General features: G+C 36.6%; 1 protein-coding gene across 1 annotated transcript; it reads left to right on the top strand.

The window, feature by feature from the left end:
- Window positions 1-1,139: 1,139 nt before the first annotated feature.
- LOC100888879 (gamma-aminobutyric acid type B receptor subunit 1) lies at window positions 1,140-23,683 on the top strand. The gene is made up of 13 exons (XM_030983052.1): window positions 1,140-1,268; window positions 4,091-4,261; window positions 5,499-5,600; window positions 7,517-7,582; window positions 14,415-14,609; window positions 14,969-15,119; window positions 16,833-16,939; window positions 17,339-17,402; window positions 17,898-17,987; window positions 18,588-18,738; window positions 19,902-20,034; window positions 20,653-20,763; window positions 23,552-23,683. Exons 1-13 carry the CDS (start codon window positions 1,194-1,196, stop codon window positions 23,681-23,683), a joined length of 1,548 nt encoding a protein of 515 aa, XP_030838912.1. The 5' UTR covers window positions 1,140-1,193.
- Window positions 23,684-24,435: the final 752 nt, after the last annotated feature.

The raw sequence follows: 24,435 nt of genomic DNA, 5'->3' as shown, positions 1-24,435 counted from the left end.
AAATTTCATCAAACATTATGCAATTAAAGGACTGTCATTGAAAGCAGATTGCTTGATAATAATGACAGCCCCAGACAAAACTCATGAAATAGATTAACACATTTATTAAGCAGAATGCATAAGTAATTGAAAATACAAATTATAAGGAGGAGGATATTGACCATACAGGTGAGGATGATGATGATGATGATGACGACGACGATGATGATGATATCACTATCATACTCCATCCTATTCACTGCAATGCCATATTTTGTCAGGCATTAGTAAAATTACCCACACGAGGTACCTATGGAATAGTCTAACACGCCCGAGGCGATATGCCCGAACAAAATGTTTTGTATTATTTGTTTTATGAAAATATGTTTTATTTAATTTATAAAATGATGTTTCATATCATGATTTTGATAATGACCGGCCATTACCATTGGATAATTACCGGTCATTATCCAAATTACGCGTTAGGCCAAAAATTGACTTGTCACGTGTACGCTTTCAACCAATCATTTGATTAGGATCCTCGTCATCATCTTAAAAAAATACTATCTCGAGGAGGTATACATCGATCATTTTTTGTTTTGTTTAAAGCATGGTAATCAGGTTAGGATATTTAATGAAAAGGGAGAAAGGCGACAGCACGAACCGACTCGTGAGTGAGAGAGAGAGAGAGAGAGAGAGAGAGGGGGGGGGGAAGGGAGAAACAGAGATAATAATACTCTGAGAAAGAGAGAGATATATAATTATATTCGTTTATTTATTCGTAGCAACCAAAGGGTTGGATTGATAGAGAGAGAGAGAGAAATAGATATAAAATTATGACTGATGTGAACATAACAAAAGGGTTATGTATATTCAAATATCAATGACATGAACTTCCAAAATATAGAATATAAAACAATAACCAGTATCAAAATATTCCAAACAATCAATATTCGATCAAGAAACATTTCATGTCAGGGATTTGGCCTATTGATAATTTTAATAATTCACATTATTTCGAAGACGACCTTTTTTAAAGTCACACTGTCAATCATTTTATTGCTCGTGCAACGATTTTTAGTTCTAAAACTTTGACCAAGTCAACATCTATATTTCTAGTTTTATTCTATTTTCACTTTTGATTTGGACAGTGTCATCCTGGTGTTGGGACCAGACTGTTGTTTGAGGCAGTGAATTCTAACACGACCTACATCATGATACTAGGATCAGGATGCTCTGAGGTGGCCAAGACGGTATCACTGGCAGCAGATCTCTGGAATATTGTACAGGTAAAATTATCTTGAGGGTTGAAAAATGTCATCAGGACTGTTGAAATAAATGGGAATTATTCATTTCACTGTATCATGTGTCATCCAAAAATAATTTGTGAATGTTATACATGCTGTAGTGACCACCTTTATACATAAACCATCTGTCTACGAATACCACATTTTTTGTTTCCCTATAGGTTGTCTATATAGACAAGTCGTATTGTATAACTATAAGGTATTTCCAGCATTTCATTTCAATTCAATTCAATTCAATTCTTTTTATTCATCCAAATTAACAAGAATTCATGGAAATTTGTTTTGGTCACACATTGTAAAAATACGTACTATAATAGAAACTATATTGTTGTGTTTAAAATCACAGAAGAACCATGAAAATAAAAGGTAGACAAAATAGAAATATTTCTATATTCGAGTGTTACACATTGAAAATGATGAAATGACAAAACATCAGTGGGAAGAAAGGAAGGGTTATAAATCTTTCTTAAGTTCTAGACCCCAAGGAAGAATAGTTTTGTCATGTTGACAAAGTTGAGCGGACAATCCAGCCATGCAATATATTCTTGATTGTACATGAACTATTTATTTTGTATTTATCATTTGTGCATTGTGATTTCCAAAATAAATACCATATACCGTAAATATATCAGGATACATAATGCATTTATGATGCGATTGAAAGAAAAAATGTTGCTTTATGGTTTTTTATTATTAATGCTTTGCTTGGATTTTTTTGTTTTAAATACTTATGCTTTGTTTATCTTGTAACAGCGTCCTTATTATGCCTTTATTATGATGTTATGTCAGCTGAAGGAATTGAATTAAATTAAATCTATATCATCGGACCAAAAAAAATGAGAAAATTCACAAGTTAAGTTTTAACCTTTTCCACAACGGCGTTTCATTTTTCTCTTTTAAAGCAAATAAGATCTACAGATATTTGACACGCATTGTTTGATTTGCATTATCATACTTATATCTAATTTGGATAATGTCAAGAAATAGGGGGAACTCCGCAATTAAAGTGCCACTTCGAACGACAAAAACGTGACGAATTGATCTCTGCAGCGATGCAGCAGATATTACTCAATAAATTTAAATAGATGACGAGCTCGAACTGTACAATAAAGGTTTCTTACGTGGGTGTGTTATATCACTGGTTTCTGTTCTTTTCATCTTCTAAGGTCGGCATATCATAATTAAGCAGATGATCAGCTCATATAATCATTAATTAGCTACCGGCTTATACTCCTATTTCCATCATATCAATGGACTTTAAAGGTGAAATTCAAAGAAAATCACAAATATGTCAACTAATATATCACTAGAAACTGGTAAGCTGGTAAGGTCAAATAAAATATCGGGTGATTTCTAATAATACAAATACAACCACCTCCATAGCAGCTGGGATATACGAGAGGTTCGCCGGAAAAATAACGATGTTTTAATGACGTCACTATATGGACCAATACTGCCCAAGCAGACGACATCCCATAAAGAATAAACATAATTGCAAAGCTTATATTTGTCAAATTATAATGAGTTTAGTGTATCTAAATGTAATGGCATGTCAAACCATTAAAAAGGGGATATGACCCGATTCTGATAACTAAAAGTTTTTGCTTGTAAATACATAGGATATAGGGGTTAATTAACAATCAAAGAAACCAGACTTTCACATTGAAAAAAAAACCCGGAATGATATTAAGGACGGCATTTGTTCCTTCTTGAAACGCCGAACATACCGCGGTGTGTGCAGCTGAATATACAATGGCGTCTTATTTTGTTTACAAGCGGCAGATTCCTTTATTTTTGTATCGCTGCATTTGTCATCAAAATAAAACCATGTGCGGGGTTTAGAGTGAGGCAATAGATTATAAATTTAGCCTGACTGTAGTAAAGAAAGAGAAAGAACTCAAGAGAAGTTGAAAACACGGGCACTGAAAATGTGTGAGATGTCATGGGACATCGTCTGCTTGTGCAAATCATGTCCATACTGTGATCTCACACATCTCAGCAGCGTTCGGAGAGCTATTTAGGTGCTATGCCGGGGCTGTATTTAAGCGTTTTGTAATTTATAATAATCATTACTTCGAATGTTTCCAAGCATTGAATTTTAAAAACCTTGTCGAATCAAAGTTTCAACTTTGCAATAATGAAAATGAAGTTAGTTTTTAAAATCAATGAATATCTACTTTAAGTAAAAGGATGAATGCTTCTCAGGTATTAAGTGTTATCGAGTGTTACGGATTTAGATATTTTAATTAACCTATACTTACCACAAAAAGTTACACAAAATGATATATTGCTCTAGATTTGTCGATTATGTAGTTGTGTTGTATGATTTCATAGTTATAAAACCACGACAAATAAGAGTGTAAGCCCTTTAGCCCTACCCACTATAACAATAATGTTTACGAATCCATCTCAGGACCATTATAGTAATTATTCTTCTATATGATATCGATCATAATGGTGATAGTGATAATTGTAATGATGATGATGATGATGAGGAGGAGGATGATTGTGTTGATGGGGTTGATGATGAAAGTGGTGATGTAGAGGATGATGATGGTAATGATGAGGATGATGATGTCGATGAATTTTGCAATGACCATTACGATGATGGTGATTATGATGATGATAACGATGATGATGATAACGATGATAATGATGACGATGATAATGATTGCGGTAGTGGTGATGATGACGATGATTAAATTCATAATCAAGTTACTCGAATCTGAATCAAGCGATCAAATTCTAGATATTAATGTGTTGATATCTATCTTAATGATGATCATTTTTTTGTTCTCCTCTAGGTGTCTTATTCTGCATCCAGTCCAGCTTTATCCAACCGTGAAGCTTACATGTCATTCTTCCGTACGAATGTCGCCGATTCTCTCTACAATTACGCCCGATTGGCGATAATAAAGCACTATGGATGGCAAAGAGTCGCCACACTTCACGAGAATCAGGAAGCTTACTCTACGGTAATTAATACAGAGTGGTTAATTTAAGGGAGTACAGCAGGCTCGTTCATACAGCAGGCTCGTTCAAATATCATACATTTTCCAACCATTTTAATCTAAATTCCTTTCCCCACTCTTTCCCTTTCTTCCTCTTTTCTCCTCAACCATCCTTATTATATACATATTGTGTTGCTTTTTAAAGCGTACCCGACACAAGCCTTTGCTTAGAGAGAAATGTGCCCCTTTTCCTTGTGTCAAAATATATCTATTTGTGTAATTGTGTATACATTTATTAATTTACTTTTTGTTAATATAAGGGAAAAATGGGGAAAAATACAATTATGGTATTTGAATTCAATAGAGGTTAAATGATAGTCCCTCGAAAGGTATAAGCACGGTATCTGGATACGTTGCCTACCAGGTCTATGCCTTTTCAAGGCTTTTCTTGGGATTGTATTCATAATCAGTATTCCATGAATATATTATGCTTACGAAAGCGAACTATGGAATATGAAATCCATAATCCTTCAACCTACTGCGTGGCCGAGTTTTCTGAAGCGTCAATGTCAATGGTGTAATTCGGGTTATTGTTATTTAGTTAATTTTGTTTCTTCTCCCGGCATCTACGTGACTCACTCCAAGCAGTATGGTTGTTTGTATTCCGCTTTTTGTTGATTTCGTTTCTGCCCTATGAATAATAATGATAATGATGATAATATATATTTTTTAAAGTGATAATAATAACAAGGATGAGACAAATAATTATTAGAATACGACAGATAACGACACTAATAATGATAGTGCATGTAACAATTATAATAACCATAATAATAATAAATAATATTTGCAAAAAACCTGAATGGAATTATGTTAGGAAGAAAATAAGTATACAAGTTCAAATATATACGATCGTCTCAATTATTTAGATATTATTATGAATCTGTTCTGTATGTCAAGATAGATTAATTCAAGCTTTCAATCTATACAGTTCTTGTCCTTGTATCTCGTTGCGGACACTTTAGACAGAATTAGGCAAAGCAATTAAGCATCTGAAGCAAACTAGATACTAATTAAATATTCTATAAGTGAATTCAAATTTATGAGATTAATTTGTTAAAACATATTTTTGTCTTTGAATAGGAAGTCAAATAACTAAAATTTGTTTATTTTGTATTTGTTGTTTGTTTGTTGATGTTGTTGTTATTGTCGTTGGAGTTCTTGTTGTTCTCATGTACGCTTTGGTTTCGACACGTTACAGGCGGTGAATCTGTTCAGTGAACTCCTGGCAACCAATGGAATCAATCTGACTACTTCAGAGAGCTTTACAGTAGAACCAGGGGAACAGATAGACAACCTAAAGGTATGCCTGTTATGATCTTAATAAAAGTAGATTCTAGAAATGAATCGAATGTGTTATCGTTTATAAATTAAAATAACATCAGGACATCGCACCAAGTATGAGGTAATTCAGAATTTTCAGAATTTTCTTGATTTGAAATTCTTGGTTTGTAAGTTGTTCAGTCATAAGTAGATTCTTCTTAACATCTTCTTAATTCACCAATTAGTTAATCACAAAAAAGAAGGAGGATTTCGCATATGAAAATATCATGATATCATATATGAGGAAGTTTGGGGCTGAAAATGCATGGCTAATAGAACTAGTTTATTCATTTGAAAAGCAAGTACTTAAGATCCTTCGTGTAATTTCGTCGTGAACGCTTTACGACAATGAACTTGCACTTGAATGTTAAGAAACTAAATAGAAGCGAAATAGGAAAATTTTCGAATTATACAATAATTTTTTTTTCTTCTAAAAAATTTGTATAAGAACAAACATGTTTTCTTCCAAGACAAGTAATGGCAGTACGTGAGCTTCTCATAATCATATGACTACTTCAAAGCAACAAACAAGTCGGGAAAAAAAATATGAGACCGACTCGTTCCTAAGTTCTCTCTTTCCTGTTTTCAATAGAAACGGCCACTTAGCATGTCAGTAATTGCTTTTTGCATGTAAAGAATAATAGCGGGTGACCTTAAACCCCCATCCCACTTTCTTAAAAGTATAAACACCATCGCTGTCGAGCAGCTATTGACTACACCATCGTCAATTAGTATTGAAAAATGAGTGAAAATTGAGTACTATATTGGAAAGCGACGGGAAAAAAACTTGATACTGCATGGAATCTGATGGAGAAGCCAATTACGTGTCCTAGAAAAATTTCAATCAGTTTATTTGATGATTCCATTAGGCCTGTCAAAATCATCGAGTAGATATATTGGTATATTAGGATACTCCACCGTGTGACAGAAAAACAAATTGGTTCGAAGGTGTCATTTGGTTCTAGTGATTTTTAGTAATAATAATAATGAGGATATTTTTTAAAAGTAATTCATTTAATGTGACATTGCAACATTAATAATAATAATAGTCTTCCACATTTTTAGTAGCAATATACATGACAACAGTCTAAAACTAATATTCTTATGATCATCATTATTATTAAAAATTCCTGTTGCAATGTACTTCCACTCGTTACACAAGCATGATCAATGTACGTAGAGTCGTAAATATCCGGCGCGGCTCTTCTTCATTTGCAGTACAGTGCCATGCACCGTCAGGTGTATTGTGGTACTCATTGGGTTATTGCAATCATTTGGCAAATGCAGTCTTAAAATCAATATCTTCACCTTCATCCTGTTCATACCTATACGCTCAGACCATGACCTCAACTAGGCCTACAAGTATCTTCGAAAGGCTATACATGTATCTTGTAGTGGTCAAATAGTGGTGGATCACATATTCCTGGGGGGGGGGGGGGTGTTAGTTAGGAGATATATTTTATTTCAATTTGCTGTATGGTATAGCGTGTGGATGCATTGCTATAACAGCCTCTTTGCAAATAGATCGCTGATTTCCATCTCCGACCCCAAATTGACAAAAGTATTGTTTGTGATGTTATTACTTTCCTTTTTTATATTGAGAAACCTAACTTGATGGGTTTATTTTGTTGTTGTTGTTGCTGCTTTTTATTAATGTTATTGTTGTAACAATCCTTCACGATAGAGGTTGACCTGTGTTGTATTCTCCTTGAAAAAAGAAGCAGTTGAAAGCCAAATAATGTAATATTCCCATCTCCTTTTTTCTCTCGATGCATCACCCAGGGCAGCGTTATACCGATTATTATTATTATTAAACACCATAGTCTCATCATAAGTTTGTAATTAAACAAAACACATTATTGACTATTTCTCTTGTTCATCCCTCCCGCTATATAGGAGAAGGGAGCATGGATCATTTTCGGCAACTTTCAGGAGGTCATGGCGAGGAAGGTGTTCTGTGAGGTAAGAGAACTACCCCCCTCCCCCCACCTACCCTCCCCCACCACCCCTTACCCCATCACCTCTCTCTCTCTCTCTTACTCTGCTCGTCTCTATCTATCCATCCATCGATATCTCTTGCTGTCAATTTGTCCCTTTCTGTCACGCTCTCTCTCTCTCTCTCTCTCTCAATTTTTTCCTTCCCCCTTAATCTCTCATTTTTTATATCTGTATATCTCCCTATCTCTCTATCCAATTCTCTTCTGCTCTTCGTTTCTCTATCTTTGATTCTCATTTTATCTTCTCCAATGCCGCCTGGCTCTCTCTCTCTCTATTTTATCATCCCCCCCCCCCCTCTCTCTCTCTCTTCTCGGGTCTTTCTTTCTCTATCTTCTGTCTGACTCTGTCTGTCTCTGTCTCTCTATCTCTCTCCCTCTTCTCCCCCTCTCTCTCTCTTATCTCTCTCTCCTCTCTCTCTCTCTCCCCTCTCTCTTCTCCCCCTCTCTCTCTCTCTCTCTTCTCTCTCTACTCTCTCTCTCTCTCTCTCTCTTTCTTTTTTTTTCTTCTCGATTTTCCAAATATTTCAGCAAACAGTTTATAGTCTGATAATATCAGGGTGGAAAGCTCAATGCCATGTACGCTCCCGAGTCGGCATCGTAAACCTTAATCAAAGGTGACTGTCTAATAAGGTGAAATTTCATTGCAATAATGAACAAATTCGTAAACAGGACGAAACATGTAATACAAAGAGTCAAAGCCTTTTGTTTGCACGAATTAATTCCCTGCATGAATTAGTCAAGAACATGGGGCAAAATGCCACCATAAATAGAAATGTTACAAAACAACCGAGGCTTCAGTTTTTATATCGGGAGTAATATCATGTAGGCGACGGTACAATAATGAATTTCATTTCGTTTGGTGTCGTCAAATGTGCCAATTAAACAAGCAAGAACTCCCACGCACATTAGCTTACCCACACGCGCGCGCACGCACACTAACAGCTAAAATGTTAAATCACCATTTAAAAGGGCCGAGGAGTATGGCGTTTTCAAAATTGTGCATTTAACACTTTTAACATGCTTGAATCAATTTGTCATTCCTCGGCCGTTTATAATCTCTAAATAAAAATCGAGTGATCACTGACGTCACTCCCCTGAGAGTGAAAATGTAGTGAAAATGAAGTGAAGATTCACTCTTTTCTTCTTAGAGAGCACTCTAAAATCAATCGATATTCACTCCTATAAACAAGTGATCCCTGACGTCACTCCCAAGAAAGTGAAAATAGAGTGAACATTATTTCAGAGAGAGAGAGAGAGAGTACAAGGCAAGTTCACATTTCCGCTTTAGAGCGCTAATTCTGTATAGTAATCCTTTACCCTATCTAATTTTAATCATTTTAAATGACTTAATGACATGAGGTCGGTAGAAAAGCTTTTCATAGTCGTCTTTCCCTCCTCTCCTCTCCTCTCCTATTCAAGAAAATGAGAAAGAAAAAAAAAATGAGAGAGAATAATGTGTTCTTTAAAATGCTCATACCAACAACAAACAAGCCAACATTGCAATATTCCCGCCTTATTTTTTCTCTGTTCTCTACATATTACAGAGTTTCATCCGTAAATAGAAGAAAAAAACTTCAATGCACTTAGTGAAAATTCTATCAATTGAGGTATATGAATGGGCATGAAACAGAGCATGAAATGAATTATAGCAGGCAATATTTTGAAACTGTAAAATGAAAAAGCTTTTAAATGGATTCTTGCACTATCATCTAAAGGAGAAGACTTTTCCATTGATAAATTCTGCATGGCAATTTTTTTTAACCACGGATGAAAGAGACTGGATTGGAAGAGACTTCGGTGTCGGCGCCATTGTGTTAGGAGTATAATAAGATTTGTGGTATCATGTAGGAGTAATACCTCTTAATCTAATTGAGAGGTCCTCTCTTGCATCAATGGCTTGGATATGAGATGTAATGCAGGAGAGGGGCAATCGATAACAAGCTGTAGAAATCAAATATGAAGGAAGCAATGGATGAGAGATTTCAAGCGAGAGGGTATCTCTGTCTTCATCTTCTCCATCTCTCCCTCTCTCTCTCTCTCTCCCTCCCTCTCTCTTCTCTCTCTCTCTCTCTATTTCTCTCTCTCTCTCTCTCTCTCTCTCTCTCTCCCTCTGTACAATTTTATCCCCAGCCTTCTTAATATCTCTCGGGTCTCTATATCCAACCTGTACTCCATCCATCTCTTCCTGTATCTATTTCAATGTGCCTTTCTCGTTGTCACACCCCGTCCGCTTCTCCCCATCTTCCTCAAAATTACATTACATGACACTCTCCCTTTCTTATCCCTTATATCTCTCCACCTTTCCACATCTCCCTCTCTCTCTCTCTCACTCTCTCTCTTTACAATTTTATCCCCAGCCTCATTAATATATATCTCGGATCTCTATATCCAACCTGTACTCCATCCATCTCTTCCAATATCTTTTTCAATGTGCCTTTCTCGTTGTCATCCCCCGCCCGCTTCTCCCCATCTTCCTCAAAATTACATTACATGACACTCTCCCTTTCTTATCCCTATCTCTCCACCTTTCCTCATCTCTCTCTGTGTATCTCGCTCTCTCTCTCTCTCTCTCTCTCTCTCTCTCTCTCTCTCTCTGTATCTCCCTCCCCATGTATATATCTCTCGCTCTATATCCCACTGCTTTCTTCATCATTCTTTTTCCCTTCTTCATTCCGTTATTTTTCACATTTTTTTTCAGAGAGGAGTATCATGTTCCTTTACCTAATTTCAAGAATTACAACAGTTTTGGTCGTAATGTCAGAATATAACCTTTTGATGTCTGCCGTAAGTTTAAAATGTTAGCCATCTTTACAACAGCGCATTGAAGCTCATTTTCTTGTTAAATTGAAAGAGGGAGAGAAAGAGAAAAGTAAACCCTTTCTTGTTAGTTGATATTTTCTATTCAATATGTTATCGCTAAAAGATTATTACGTTATTAAACCGACAACAACAAACAGATCCCCCTTTCCCCCAACTTTTGTTGATGGATATAATACTGTTAAGTGCAGATTGCATTGCATAAGCCCCTATCCAATTCAGTTTCAGTTTCAGTTTCGGTTTCAGTTTATTTTCATATTTCACATGTTGTATAATACATCATTACATTTGGCATGTTACATTTTGTACTCATTTTAGGATGCGTTTATGCTAACAAAAAGAATAATACATAAGACTAAGTTGAATAAAGGAAGAAATATGATGGAGCCTAAAGAGAAAGCAATGCTTGTAGGTCATAGGCTCCGGAAGTTACAACAATGACATAGTCTTGTGTATATTAAAAAACGTAATTTAATTAAATTGAAACTTATTATGAAGCAAAAATAAACAATATTCATATACTTAGCAATATTTGTATTACATTTTCACTACCCGTACGCAATGGCAATCCTCATAGGAGCATACCAAGATGCCGGCATCAGTTGACAGGGAGTGTCGCTGGCTGTGTGCCGGTAAAGAACGATGTTGTAGAAAATTTAATGTGTAGCCGCGCTGTCGAACAGACTGGTTGTCAATGACGCCAGCATCTTGGTATGATGCAACAAACATGAATAGCACATTTTTTTTTCGATACATGAAATTAATTAAAACTCCCTCGTCCGAGCACCGCGTACAAGCACATGAATAGGCGCCATTGTGTGTATCATGCAACATGCAGTGAATGTCATGTTTTCTTTGGAAATTGCGTTTAGCGTGACGCAGAAAGGAAATGAATCTACGCTGCAAGGCTTTGAGAAGGAACGAGTAGGCTGACAAAAATTAGGGCAAGAAAATGGAAGTATATAAATACAGGATTCAGTTTGGAGAGTGAAAATTAGAGTAAACACTCCGTTTTCGCCTCCTGTAATACCTTTTTTAATTCAGACCTACTAATATTATGTAACTCAGTACGGTAGCCTATTCATTTACAAGCTACGCTTTTTATTAAGGCTCCCCACATTTTACATTGTATTATCTTGCCTGTCATAATACTTCGTACCTATTTTCCTTACATTATACTTGAATTGAAATCTTAAAACCATAACATACATGTCTGCATTTGATTGATCAGTTTAATCGAACTTCACCCAAATCTATTTTTAAAATTTGTTCCCGTCATATTTTTGTTTCTCATTAGAAATACATCACAAATATGAAACAATAAACAAATTATTATTGTCAAACTGGACATAAAAAGCGTTGATTCATGTTAGTTTCCTAATTTTTCTTGTCAATATTACATGACAATAAAACTATCATCAAAGAGAAAGAAACACGTGGTGAACAAACCAACATGGCAATATTTAAAGTACGCGCACAAGACCTTTGCTGAGTCTTTAGGAAAACCAGAGTAAAAAAATTATAATTGGCTCTAAGTAGAGCTATCCATACTATTAATATGTCCTTGGTTTAGGGTTAATTCCTTTCTTATTTCTATATTGCATTGTTTATTCAAGCGTACCCACCACAAACTAAAGCTTAATGGGTTGAATGCACCTTCTTCCCTGTAACTATGCACTCGGGTTTAATTACGGTGCTCTGTATACTAACTATTCGAGTATTCTGTAAGTATGACCACATCTGGAAAAAATATAAATTTGGCCTTGAGCACTGGCGTACCTATGGGGGGGGCAAGGGGGGCAGAGTGCCCCCCCTGACGGGCTCCAGGGGAAAAAAAAGAAAAAGGGGAAAGAAAAGAAAAGAAAGGGAAAGGAAAGAAAAAGAAAAAAGGAAAAGGAAAGAAAAAAGAAAAGAAAGAGAAAAAAGGAAAAAAAGGAAAGAAAAAAGGAAGAAGAAGAGAAAAGGAAGAAAAAGGGAAAAGAAAAGGAAAGGAATAAAAATGGGGGAAAAAATAAAGAACATGGCCGTAAGCACCAGGGGGGGGGGGGAGGGCAGTTGACCCCAGATATTTTGAAATCGTACAGTTTTTTTCCTGAAAATGTAGTGTAGGCCTATACCAAATCCTTCAATTCTACTTTTGAAAATGCAAAAGTACCCTCATGACCAGTTCGGTCGCTCGAACTCCCTTCACTCCTTTTGCTTTTGAGATTCTTCGAAAACTTTTAACGCATCTTTCCCCCTTCCCCCATCAGAAAAATATTCCGCATACGGCCCTGAAAAATTAAAACAAATGAAAATAGGAAAATATAAGTGATATAACAAATTTGAAACTCTTCGCTGGCGCGAACTGCTTGCTAGCCTATTTTGTATTAAATGTTTTCACTTCCTCGTCCCCCTGAAAAAAGAAAAGGATTAGTATTGCCTAGAATAAAATTGTGCCTGCCCCGACGGGCCCCGACCTGCAACCACGGCAACAATAACACACAATTATGTACCAAATGTTACTAAAAGAGACTAATTCATTTTTCTCGCTCGCGAATAAAATGAATAGACATTGCTTTGGAAACAATTGTGCCCACCCTTGACCTGCAACAATATCATTAAAAATGGAAGAGTTTTTTCGCCCTCTCGCCAAAAAGGAATTGAATCGCGTTAAACGCGATTGCGTCCATCCTGACCTGCACCAATAAAAACAAGTTTATTTATTAATTTCTATTAAAAGAGAATTATTTTTTTTGCTTGCTCGCTATGCTCGCTCGCCAAAATGGAATTGACACCGCTAACGTGCCCGCCCCAACCTGCAACAACCAGTTAATAATTATGTACGAAACGTTATTCAAAGAAGTTTTGGTGTGCTCGTGCTCGCCAAAACGGAATTAACATCACCTTAGACATGATTGTGTAAGCCCTGCCCTGCAACAAAAAAATCTGAAATTTATGAACCAATTATCATTACAAAAATTTTGCTCGCTCGCTATGCTCGCTCGCCAAAATAGAAATAACACCGCTTTTAATAATCACGTCCCTGACATGGAACAATTAAACCAAGTTTATATACCATATTTTCCCTATAAAGAGAAGTGATTTTTTTTTGCTCGCTCGCTACGCTCGCTCGCCAAAATAGAATTAACACCGCTTTTAATAATCACGTCCCTGACATGGAACAATGAACCCAAGTTTTATGTACCATATTTTCCCTATAAAAGAAAAGTGATTTTTTTTTTTCGCTCGCTACGCTCGCTAGCTCGTGGAATTATGTGCCCACCACTAACCTGCTACAATATCATTAAAAAGAGAAATGTAGGGGGTTGCCTGCCCGCCAAAATGGGATTGACATTTCCTTAAACACGATTGTGCCCGCCCCCTACCTGCAACAGTGAAACAAATTTTATATAGCAATTCATTGAGAGAAAGATGTATTTTCGCTCGCTAGCTAAAATGGGTATAAAATCACCCTAAACACAATATTGTTCCCGCGCCCTGCATGGGACAATTGAACAAAGTTTAAGTGGCAATTATTAAAAAAGAAGTGATTTTTTTTCTTGCTCGCTACACTAGTTTGCAAAAAAAATGAAATTAACGTCGCTAACAAGTGAATGTTCCCATCCCCAACTTGCAACAATACCAGTTTATATACCAAATGTTACTTAAAGATTTTTTTTTGCTCGCTCGCTCGCTCGCCAGAAGTGAAAATTAGCATCGCCTTTTTTGTTTGTTTCGGTCGCTTGCCCCCCCTGACGGAGTACCCCAGGTACGCCACTGGCCTTGAGTTTGAGTTTGAAATTGAATTCGTAGTTGAAATTGAATTTGGAAAATTTGAATTCGCAGTTAAAATTTAATTTGGAAAATTTGAATTTCAAATTGAATTTGAATTCACCATTTCATTTTCGTTTATTGACTGTGTTTGTCTCATTGATTCTATTCGGAAATTTGAACAATTAAACAAATACCTTCGATCTCTTTTACGCAATTTGTTACAGGCTTACAAGAAGAAGCTTTACGGTAAGAACTATGCCTGGTTCCTACTTGGTAAATACAGTCCTCGGTGGTGGGAGGTAGATGATAACAGTACTAGCTGCACTTCTCAACAGATCTATACTGCATTGGATGGTTATATCTTGACCGATTCAGTCCCGATGAGTCTTTACCCGGATAGACCAACCATCTCAGGACATGTAAGAATCTTTCTTTGATGTTATTTATACTTTAAGATTTCGAGGAAAAACATAGAACATAAGTTGGAAACACAGGCAACGCTATAGCGCAATTTAAATTGTTTATACATTTGAAAAGGGAAAAACATAATCTTCATCTCAGGTTATCCAGGCAGTTGTGAGGAGTAACTATCAAATTCTCCTTAAAGAGGAAAGCAGGGTTATCAAAAAGTGCAAATATACTCAAAACAGTTTGAGTTGTAAATATCTATTCCTTGCCTTGGAATTGTCTATTTTGGTACCTGTATATGCATTCGTAATCAGGAACGTTATTTCATCTAATTTCTCAATCACGATTTCCTTTCTCTGATTTCTACCAGACATCTGCGGAGATTGCCGAGGTGTTCCGAACCCGAGCCGAGCAGGATGGACTCGATGATGGACATGTGACGTCATATGCATCTGATGCCTATGATGCAATGTGGAGCATTGCCCTTGCTTTAGATCAGGCTACAAAATCACCAAATGATGGTAAATATAAGTCATCTGTTCTTCCTATTTTCTCCTATATGTAAGTGGTATGTTTTTAAATTTGTAAAAAACTTTGTCCATTGCTCTCGAATGTTCTATTTACAGCAACTGACACCTTTCAGTCCACACAATCAACTCCCCCCCCCCCCCAAAAAAAAGAAGATTTTTAGATCGCGATGCAAAACTTGATGTTTAAATTTGACCTTTTTCTGTAGGTGTGAACGCCCCTATTAAGTCTTATTTACCTCACATGCCCCATTTAGTCCACAGTTGAAATGTAATACACCTATGAGGTAAATTACATGATAGATTCGAGATTTTCACTTTACATTTTAACAGATATAACACTTGAAAATATTTAACAAGTCAGAGTCAAGCAGAGCTTGTCTTGGAAACGTAATATGCAATCATATACTTCATCCTCTTTTAACCAACAATCAAAGAAAGATATTTAAAGAAATACAAACACAATTATCATGCAAAGCCACCGGATTTGTTCAGTGCAAAATTAATCACGTTAATCTTGTCAGAACTTGATATGGACGAGCAAAGTACCGTGTCTCATCTATTGCATCTTGCAATGTGATCACAGGAGAGCTAGCCAATAGTCTGCTTCCATTATCTGACCGAGGTATCTACCGTTCTGTCATGCATGGCGCCATTTAAATTGGAATAAAATTAAGAAGTGCACCTCACTTGGAATCTGCTTCCGGTTTCTAAATGATCGATCGTCCTTCCATCGTCAAATACGTTGATATATTAAAGGCGACCTAGGCCTGCACTGACCGATTCTATTTCTAATTTAATTCATAACTCAATTAAATGACCCAGTTTAATGCGGGTTCACTTACATGTAATCACGCTAGGTTGTGATGGGTTATTGTACGATTTTCAATTGAATTATTTATTTACGTGGAGTAAGTTCATAAGGTTGGTTTTCTTTATGAGCTATGTAAGATTACATGAGGTTCACTGAATAATACAATGTAATAGCCTGTATGAATCAACCAAAATAAATAGCTAAACAAGTCATATACATACACATGAAAAAAAAAAATCATGCTAAAGGAATAATTCTTTGTTCTTTTTAAGAACATATGCATACAATCACCTGGTTGATTACAATAATAACATTGCTCAGTGGCATTTACTTTCCATTTAAACAATTTATTTGGTATTGCCAAAATATTGTACATGAATTTGAAATTGAAATTGATCAGTAAATGTATTTTATACCTTTAAACTTAAATAACCAAACATCTGACCATGCAGGTATATATTCAATTCCTAAAGTATTACGCCACCATTTCTCCGCTCTAGATTCTTCGATTTTTGTTTTAATCAATTAATGATATATTCTTTTAACTGTCTACTGCCTTACTGAAATCATAATTTTTTTTATATCATTATATACAAAAGCTATGGATCTAAATTTCATATACTCTCTATATTCTACATTCGCATTTGCAAGTACTAACATATTCCCAAGTGATTGAATCGGTCTTCTAATAGGTGCATATTGACTATAATTATACCCCCTTCCATCCTTAAATAATATATTATGATGATAATTATGGCCTGTCCATGCATACAAAAATCACGACCAAGGCATGTGAAATGTTTCTTCTCAAACGCTGGAGGATATTATTAAATACACACACCCACCATGCACACATTCGTCAGAAAATCGGTCTTTTGTACCTTCTGTTTTAGATTCAGGCAATGCTGCTGGTCCACTACACGAGTTTTCGTATGAGACTCGAGAGACAAGAGAGCATTTTATCAATACTCTCTCAACGCTCCAATTTGAAGGCTTTTCGGTAAGTGTTCACATTGCTTTAATAAGCAAATTTATATCTTTGAATCTTATGACTAGTATTGCAATCATTTCAAATGCAAATTTATATCTTTGATTCTAATGACTAGTATTGCAATCATTTCAAATGCAAATTTACAAAATGCTTATATGTTATAATTATGCATGTTTATGGTAAAATTCACAGGGCTCTGGTAATCCTAATACCCCTAAAAGCCATGTTAAACATGAAATCTTTGCTTTAATAACATTTGTCTTCATTAAACATGACCCCCCTGCCTCCCCTCCCTATCTATATCTGTATTTATGTCTCTGCATAATTCCACGGTTGGGATTGAATGGTTTAAGAAACATAAATCTCTAAAAATCTACATTCCATCTTGTTTTCCAATTATGTTTTCAGGGATCTGTAAGTTTCACTGATGCTGGTGATCGTGAAGGACTAATCGAGATTCGTCAGGTCATAGGTCAGTAAATAGACCAATATCACTTTCAAATTTTCAATTTTAATTTTAATTTCAATTTTAATTTGGATTCCAATTTCCATTTAGATTTCAATCTCAATCTCAAATTCGATTTGAATTCCATTTCATTATCAATTTCAATCACAATTTCAATTTCAATCACAATTTCAATTTCAATTTCAATTTCGATTTCAATTTCAATTCCATTTCCAATTTCAATTTTAACTCAATCTCAATCTCAAATTTGATTTCAATTCCAATTCCATTTTCAATTTCAAAGGAAAACTTTATAACATTTCGCAGTGTAGTCCAATATCAAGGCAAGAGTATAATTCAGAATCAGGGTGATAATAATAATGCAGAAACATCTCAACGACAACCCCGACTCAAAACGAGAACAAGTCAAATATTCATGATATCGGTTTGAAGTCGAAATATGTATTAGGTTGGTAGTTAATCATTAAGATCATTGAATTTTTTCTTTCGTCGTTCTATTAGATGGTGAGGAGACTGTAGTTGGACACTATTCATTCCATGGTGATGAACAGCTTGGGTCAGATCTGAATATCACTGATATCCAATGGCCAGGTTCGTACTTGAAGTCAGGAAATCACCAGCTGTGAATATCTTTAAATCAAATCTGAAAGCACATCTTTTCAATTAACTGTGAAATCTAAGCATATCAGGAGCTCTTGTAGCTCAGTAGAATATAATATGGACAGTTTCCGCGCTCTATGAATCTATTATTATTATCATTATTATTATTATATCATATTGTGAACTTAACTTTTCATTAGATGCAGCTGAATCTGCAGTATTCATGAAAATGTAACAAAGAAATATTTCTGGATTCCATTGATCTGCCTTTACTCCGAATTAAAACCAAAATCAAACGCCCCCTCTCCACCCCCACCCCCATCTCTCTCTGTGCATTTGTGGATTAAACATATTTTGTTTAAGCTGCTTTTATCAGATTTAACATATTTAAAACATGTATCAATCGAATAGACAGAAATATATCCCATTCCATCAAGAAATCCAATATAATCCACAATATGGTAGATAAAATATTTGCATGCAGTTTCAAAGGGTTTAACAATCCGTTTCAAACTGACTACTAGTATTTGTCCAATTGTATGAACCATTCTATTGGAAACAAAATATGCTTTTACTTTTTTTTTTCTTCAGGTGGCAGCCCTCCAAAAGATGAGACGACAGAGAAGATAGTGTTCAGCACGACCCCGAGGCTCTATCTCTACGTAGCTGGTGGTCTATGTGCTGCAGGTGTACTGTTCGCCTCTATCTGTCTTTTAGCTACTATCATACTCTGGGAGAGATCGTAAGTCAAACGAAAACATATAAGGTAATACACTCTCAAAACTGTTGAATATCAATTTAAAAGGCCGAGAAGTGACCACTCTTTCAAAATATCAGATTGATACTTTTATTCAACCTTTAGTATATAATAGTGTATGATCCAGCACGTTCAAAGTGTTAATCTACCATTAGTGGTCACTCCTCCGCCCTTTTAACAGGTGATTTTACATTTCAGTTTTTAGAGTGTATAACTTTTTCTTTAATATCACTGTTAAATTGTGTATAAAGTAGACAGACTAAATTTTGTTGCAGATTACCAATCCAGAACCAAGTTATGTCAGACATGGCACTAAATGTCCTGTAGCGAAGCATTAATCTTCATTTGCCACGCACAACCCAGGTGAGGTGAATGGGTATACCTGGCAAGAAATAATTTCTTGAAATGCTGGAGCGCTGTGTGTGCAGCGCTTTGTAACTGCAAGGAAAAGGCGCTATATTAAATATCTTTTGGATTGGATTGGATTGGATGGCAGCTATAGGCTAAAGCCGGTGTAATATAATTAATGCGCCTCAGAATAGAATTTTTAGATAGACGGCGCTATAAAAATGCCTATACTTTTTATTATTATTATAGTAACACAGCCATATACCCTGTATACGCAGAGGTGAATGTTAATTGCTTTTCTTTTTGCTATAAAAATTGATAATAATATGTAGTAAAGAGGAAGGGAGATTCCCTTGCGAGAAGCAGAAAGCAATATAACGAGAAGGTGTATGAAATGAATCAAAATGTTTTATCATCAGATTCATACCGAAGATTCGAATCAGAAAGAATCTTTCCTTTTAGGGAGGGTGTAAATTTCATCTCTTAGAATTAAACTCTTTAATTTCTTTAGTAACGGATATTCTCCACTGCAAGAATGTAACATATCTCACTCTCCATATTGATGATGTGTATGCGATTACGAAAATGTGCATGCATTTCACCACCTTATTGTACTGTTGTTGTTGGTTGTATTTATGGCGTTCAGTCAAATTTGACTATTTACGCCCAGTCTAGTCGTGTCGAGGTTGTCGAGTCGTAACATAATTCCTGGCTTGGAAACTTGTGGTACTCTTCATTTACTTTTATTATAAACTGATGCGAAGCTGAAACAAAAACCCGTTTTATCTCGTTTCACCTAGAGCCTTCTACCGAGCTTCTCCCTTATTCCTGGTGCTAGGTCTGCTTGGCTGTATAGGGATGTACGTCTCCATCTTCTTAATGGGTGTAAGCAGTGACGTCATCGGCCCTGAGAACCAGGTCTTACTATGCACGGTAAGCAGACTTCGTTCAGTCAGACACATTAAGCAATCACGATCACTCACATTTTCTAATTCGATTAAAGCCCCACTGCACTACTTATAGCTACTTGCGCCCGCTGTATATCAAACAATGCCTAATCAGTGTCCTTAAGTCCCCCATGGTCCCCTTTTTCTTATGTTAATTGAGAGCTGATTCGATGAGATAACCATCTTTCAGTGACCATACATGGAGGTCTAATCCTTCCTGGCCAAACTAGAGCAGATAGGCTTTAAAGTGTCATTTAACTGGTACTTTGGTATATAGATTTGTACAACTCTTACATGGATATCCAAACATTTAGAAATACTGAAATAGAGCAACTTCATTTCACATAATTAAACATGCAACACTCAAGCTTATTTATCCATTACTTGTACAGAAATTTGCTTTCCATTGGTGTTTACAACACACCAAAGATAGTCGAGGCAGTGCAGCACCTTCCATCGTTAAATTATACAGGTAGATCGGTCGAGTTTGTTGAAGGACTGCAAAATGCGTGAATAGGTGACTGGGAAAGAGTTGAGATATTTGTTAACGTTTATAAATGAACGTTTGTTCCATACCGATATCTGCTATTACTTCAATTTTCAGGTTCGATCTTGGACCATGACTCTGAGTTTCTGTTTGGCCTACGGCGCCCTCTTCGCCAAGATCTATCGAGCTCATAAACTACTCGTCTCTAAAGCAAATCTGTGGAAGCCGGTGAGTTTTCTAAACAGATAGTCATGGTGATGACGATAACTATGGCGATAATGTGGACAACGAAGATGATGATGAAGATTATCAAGATGAATATGATAGCGATGAGGACTACACTGATGATGCTTATAATCATTGTGATAATGATGATGAAGATAATGATGATGATGATGATGATGATGATGATGGTGGTGAAGATATTTATGTCTGATGGTGATGCTGCTGTTGTTGTTTTCCGCTGCTCCTTGTGATGGCAATTATTATTATGATGACGTTGGTGCAAGTGATGGTGGTGGTGTTAATGGTGGTGGTGGTGGTAGTGGTGGACTGGTGGTGATGATAAGCGACGAGGATGATGTTAATAACCTTGATGGTAATGATGGTATGGCAGATTATAAATACATGTATGGTAATGATGACAATGATGATAACTATGATATCCAAATCAAGCGCAATCGTTTTGGTTCGCAGGCCATCCGCCATTTGTTCTGGCCCTAATTGGTCCGGAATTTATTTTCGTCAAAACTATAGAGCGTTGGGGTAGCATTCGTGTTTTAGGTTTAGATTTAGAGTTAGCCTGTTGGGTCCAGTGCTGAAGTAGTTGGCTCTGGAGCATTATGTCGCACAACCGCTATGCTAATTGTCATCCTCTTCATCAAGGGTGTCGATTTGTATCCGTGGTTGGGGGGGATGAAAGGTGCCAAAATATTTTCGGCAATGGATCAAAGCAACCAAGAGGTAGAAGCGTGTGGCAGGTTGCACCCCTCCCCAAGGGCGTGGCCAGGATTTAATTTTAGGGGGGCGGTAGTGAGCACACAAAGCCTAGGGGGTTGGGTGCAGGGAAGGGAAGCATCCCCCCTCCCCCGCGAAGCGCGAAAGCTCTGACGTTTCATTAACTTATTAGAGAAAGAAGACGATTCGTTGGACCGTTCTCAACCATTAATCCTTGTTTGAATCAAGTTTCCCTTCTTCCGCGCGTAGCGCGGAAGCTCTGACGGTTCATTAGATTATTAAAGAAAGAAGGCGATTCGATGTACCATTCTCGACTCTTAATCCTTGTCTGAATTCAGTTTCCTCCCTCCCGCGCGAAATGCGGAAGCTTTGAATTAAATTATTAGAGAAAGAAGACGATTCGTTGTATCGTGTCCTTGTCTGAGTACAATTCGGCCCCGCCCTTCCGCGCGAAGCGCGGAAGCTTTGACGTTTCAATAAATTATTACTCTCAATCGTTGTCTGTATTCATTTTAGCCCATCCAGCGCTGAGCGCGGAAGCTTTACCGTTTCATTAAATCATTAGAGTAGGAAGACGATCCGTTGTACCGTGTCCTTGTCTGAGTGCAATTCGCCCTCGCCCTCCCGCGCGGAGCGTGGAAGCTTTGACGTTTCATTTGATTATCACTCTTAATCCACATCTAAAACATTTTCACCCATCCCGCGCGTAGCGCGGAAGCTTTCACGTTTCATTAAATTATAGGAAAAAGAAGATGATTCGTTGTATCGTGTACTTTGACGTTTCATTTAATTATAACTCTTAATCCTAGTCTGAATTCAGTTGCCCACCTCCCGCGCAAAGCGCGGAAGCTTTGCCGTTTCACTAAATTATTAGAGAAATAAGACGATTAGTTGTACTGTTCTCTATATTAATCCTTGTCTGAATTCAGTTTCCCCATATGATGTACGCATGGAACGTTCGGTTGCAAATCTTTGCATGCACAGCCCGAACTTGGCAGGGTAGCATGTTATCTCCCGGCAGTGCTTGTCGCAATAGCTTCTGGAAAGGAATTGTATACTACTGTTAGTGTTAACGGCCACTAATTAGGCCCATTAGTGACCATACAAAATATTTGCTCTTCCTGGCTATTTGGGAATGTGTTAGTTTGCAACAGAAATGGAGAAACGCGAATTTTGTTGAAAATCATGTGATATCACGAACATTTATAAATCACTTTGTATGAAATACGCCAGTTACATAGGCCTACATCAGCTTTTCAATAAAACGAAAAATAAGTTGTGACATAATATTCGTTCTCCAAAAATCAGGAAATAAAATGAGTAGAAAAAATAAAAATAAAGATACAATGTCGTGAATTTTTAAAAGGGTGAACGGAAACAACATAACAACTAGTGAACTATCTTATAAGTCATACTAATGTCCGAAAATCTTTCTCCTTGTTTCCGATCTCATCACGAATTTGTCACAGAGTTCATATATGTTTACATTATCCAGGATTGTCTGATGTTACAGATTGCTACTTTTGCGCTTCGCGCTTTACATTTAGCTCGTTGCTTTTTAACGCTGCGTCTTTGCATTTGGCGCACTGCATTTCTACGATGCTGTTGATTGAACAAATTGAATAAATTCATCAATTCCTGATGAAGCCGTATGAGCGAGAATTCAATTTATTCTTGTCTCATATATGGTTGTCTCATTTACCTCGTATATGTGTATGTATTATGAACATGAGATAACAAAATGTGTATATTGACGGTCATCTTGCGAGTAATAACCATTAACTACTCTCATCGGGCTCTCACCATAAATTTTTCTCTTAATTTTTTTTTTGAGGGTGAATTATTGGGGGGGGGGGATGATTGTACAGGCCACCCCCCCCCCCCACCTGAAATATTGGGGGGGGGGATATATCCCCCTATCCCCCCCGGGATCGACACCCATGCTCTTCATGTTTTTCCTTTATAAAATAAAGTCTCGTTTTGAAATTTCATTTTATTACCAAAATCAATCCCGATAACTACGCTCTATCTCACGCATAACATCTTCTCATGTTCTCAGGGAGGTCATTTTCCATTGATGTTTCGGTCGCTGATGTCTCTCTTTCTCTTCTGTGTGATTGTCCTCATCGTCTGGACCGTCTGGTTTCCGATTCAACGAGATGTCGTCTCATCGGGAAACGAGGTAAGATGACTTAAAGCCCCACTGCGCTTCTTATAGCTACTTGCGCCCTCTATATGGCATACAATGTCTAATCGGTAACCACTGGTCCCCCATGATCCTCTTTTTCTTATGTGAATTAAGAGCTGATTTGATGGGATAACCACCTGTCAGTGACCTTGCAGGGAGGTGTAATCCCTCATGGCCAAACTAGAGCGGTGTGGATTTACGACCCTCCATCATCTCAACCATTTCCATGGAGACTCAACGTAACCTATTCTAGGAGAACATTATCTGATTATTTAAACCTAATTTGTTTATTGGATTGGGCAGGAGCAACTGCCCCTATTATTCATGACAGTGTAGATGCCTTTTGTCCAAAATAATATTCTGATGATATTCATGGCCTCTCCATGAATATAACAAGCATGATTAAGGCCTGTGAAATGATTCTGTCATTACATTCATACTCTTGTTCATATTGGAAAGCCTAGAATGATGCAACAACAGTAACCATGGTAATTAATAAAAGTGCATTGATTTACATCTAGTAAAAAGATAATAATCAAATAAATTTAAAGCGTTTGATCTAAATTTTGTTTGCTTATATTTTGCTCTTGTTCTCTCTATCTCTTTCTCTCTCTGTCTCTCTCTCTCCTCCCTATCTCTCTCTTTATATAATATATATATCTTCTATTTTTCCTTCTTTTTATCTCTTTCTATTTGTGTTTTCTCTCTCCTTCTTTGTTCCCCTATCCTTCTTTTCCTCCTCTATCTCCTTCTTT

The sequence above is a fragment of the Strongylocentrotus purpuratus genome, unplaced genomic scaffold, assembly GCF_000002235.5.
Source record: "Strongylocentrotus purpuratus isolate Spur 01 unplaced genomic scaffold, Spur_5.0 spur5_scaffold_13, whole genome shotgun sequence".
NCBI lineage: Eukaryota > Metazoa > Echinodermata > Echinoidea > Camarodonta > Strongylocentrotidae > Strongylocentrotus > Strongylocentrotus purpuratus.
Note: the sequence above shows the minus strand (reverse complement) of the source record. Positions and strands in the feature narration are given on the sequence as shown.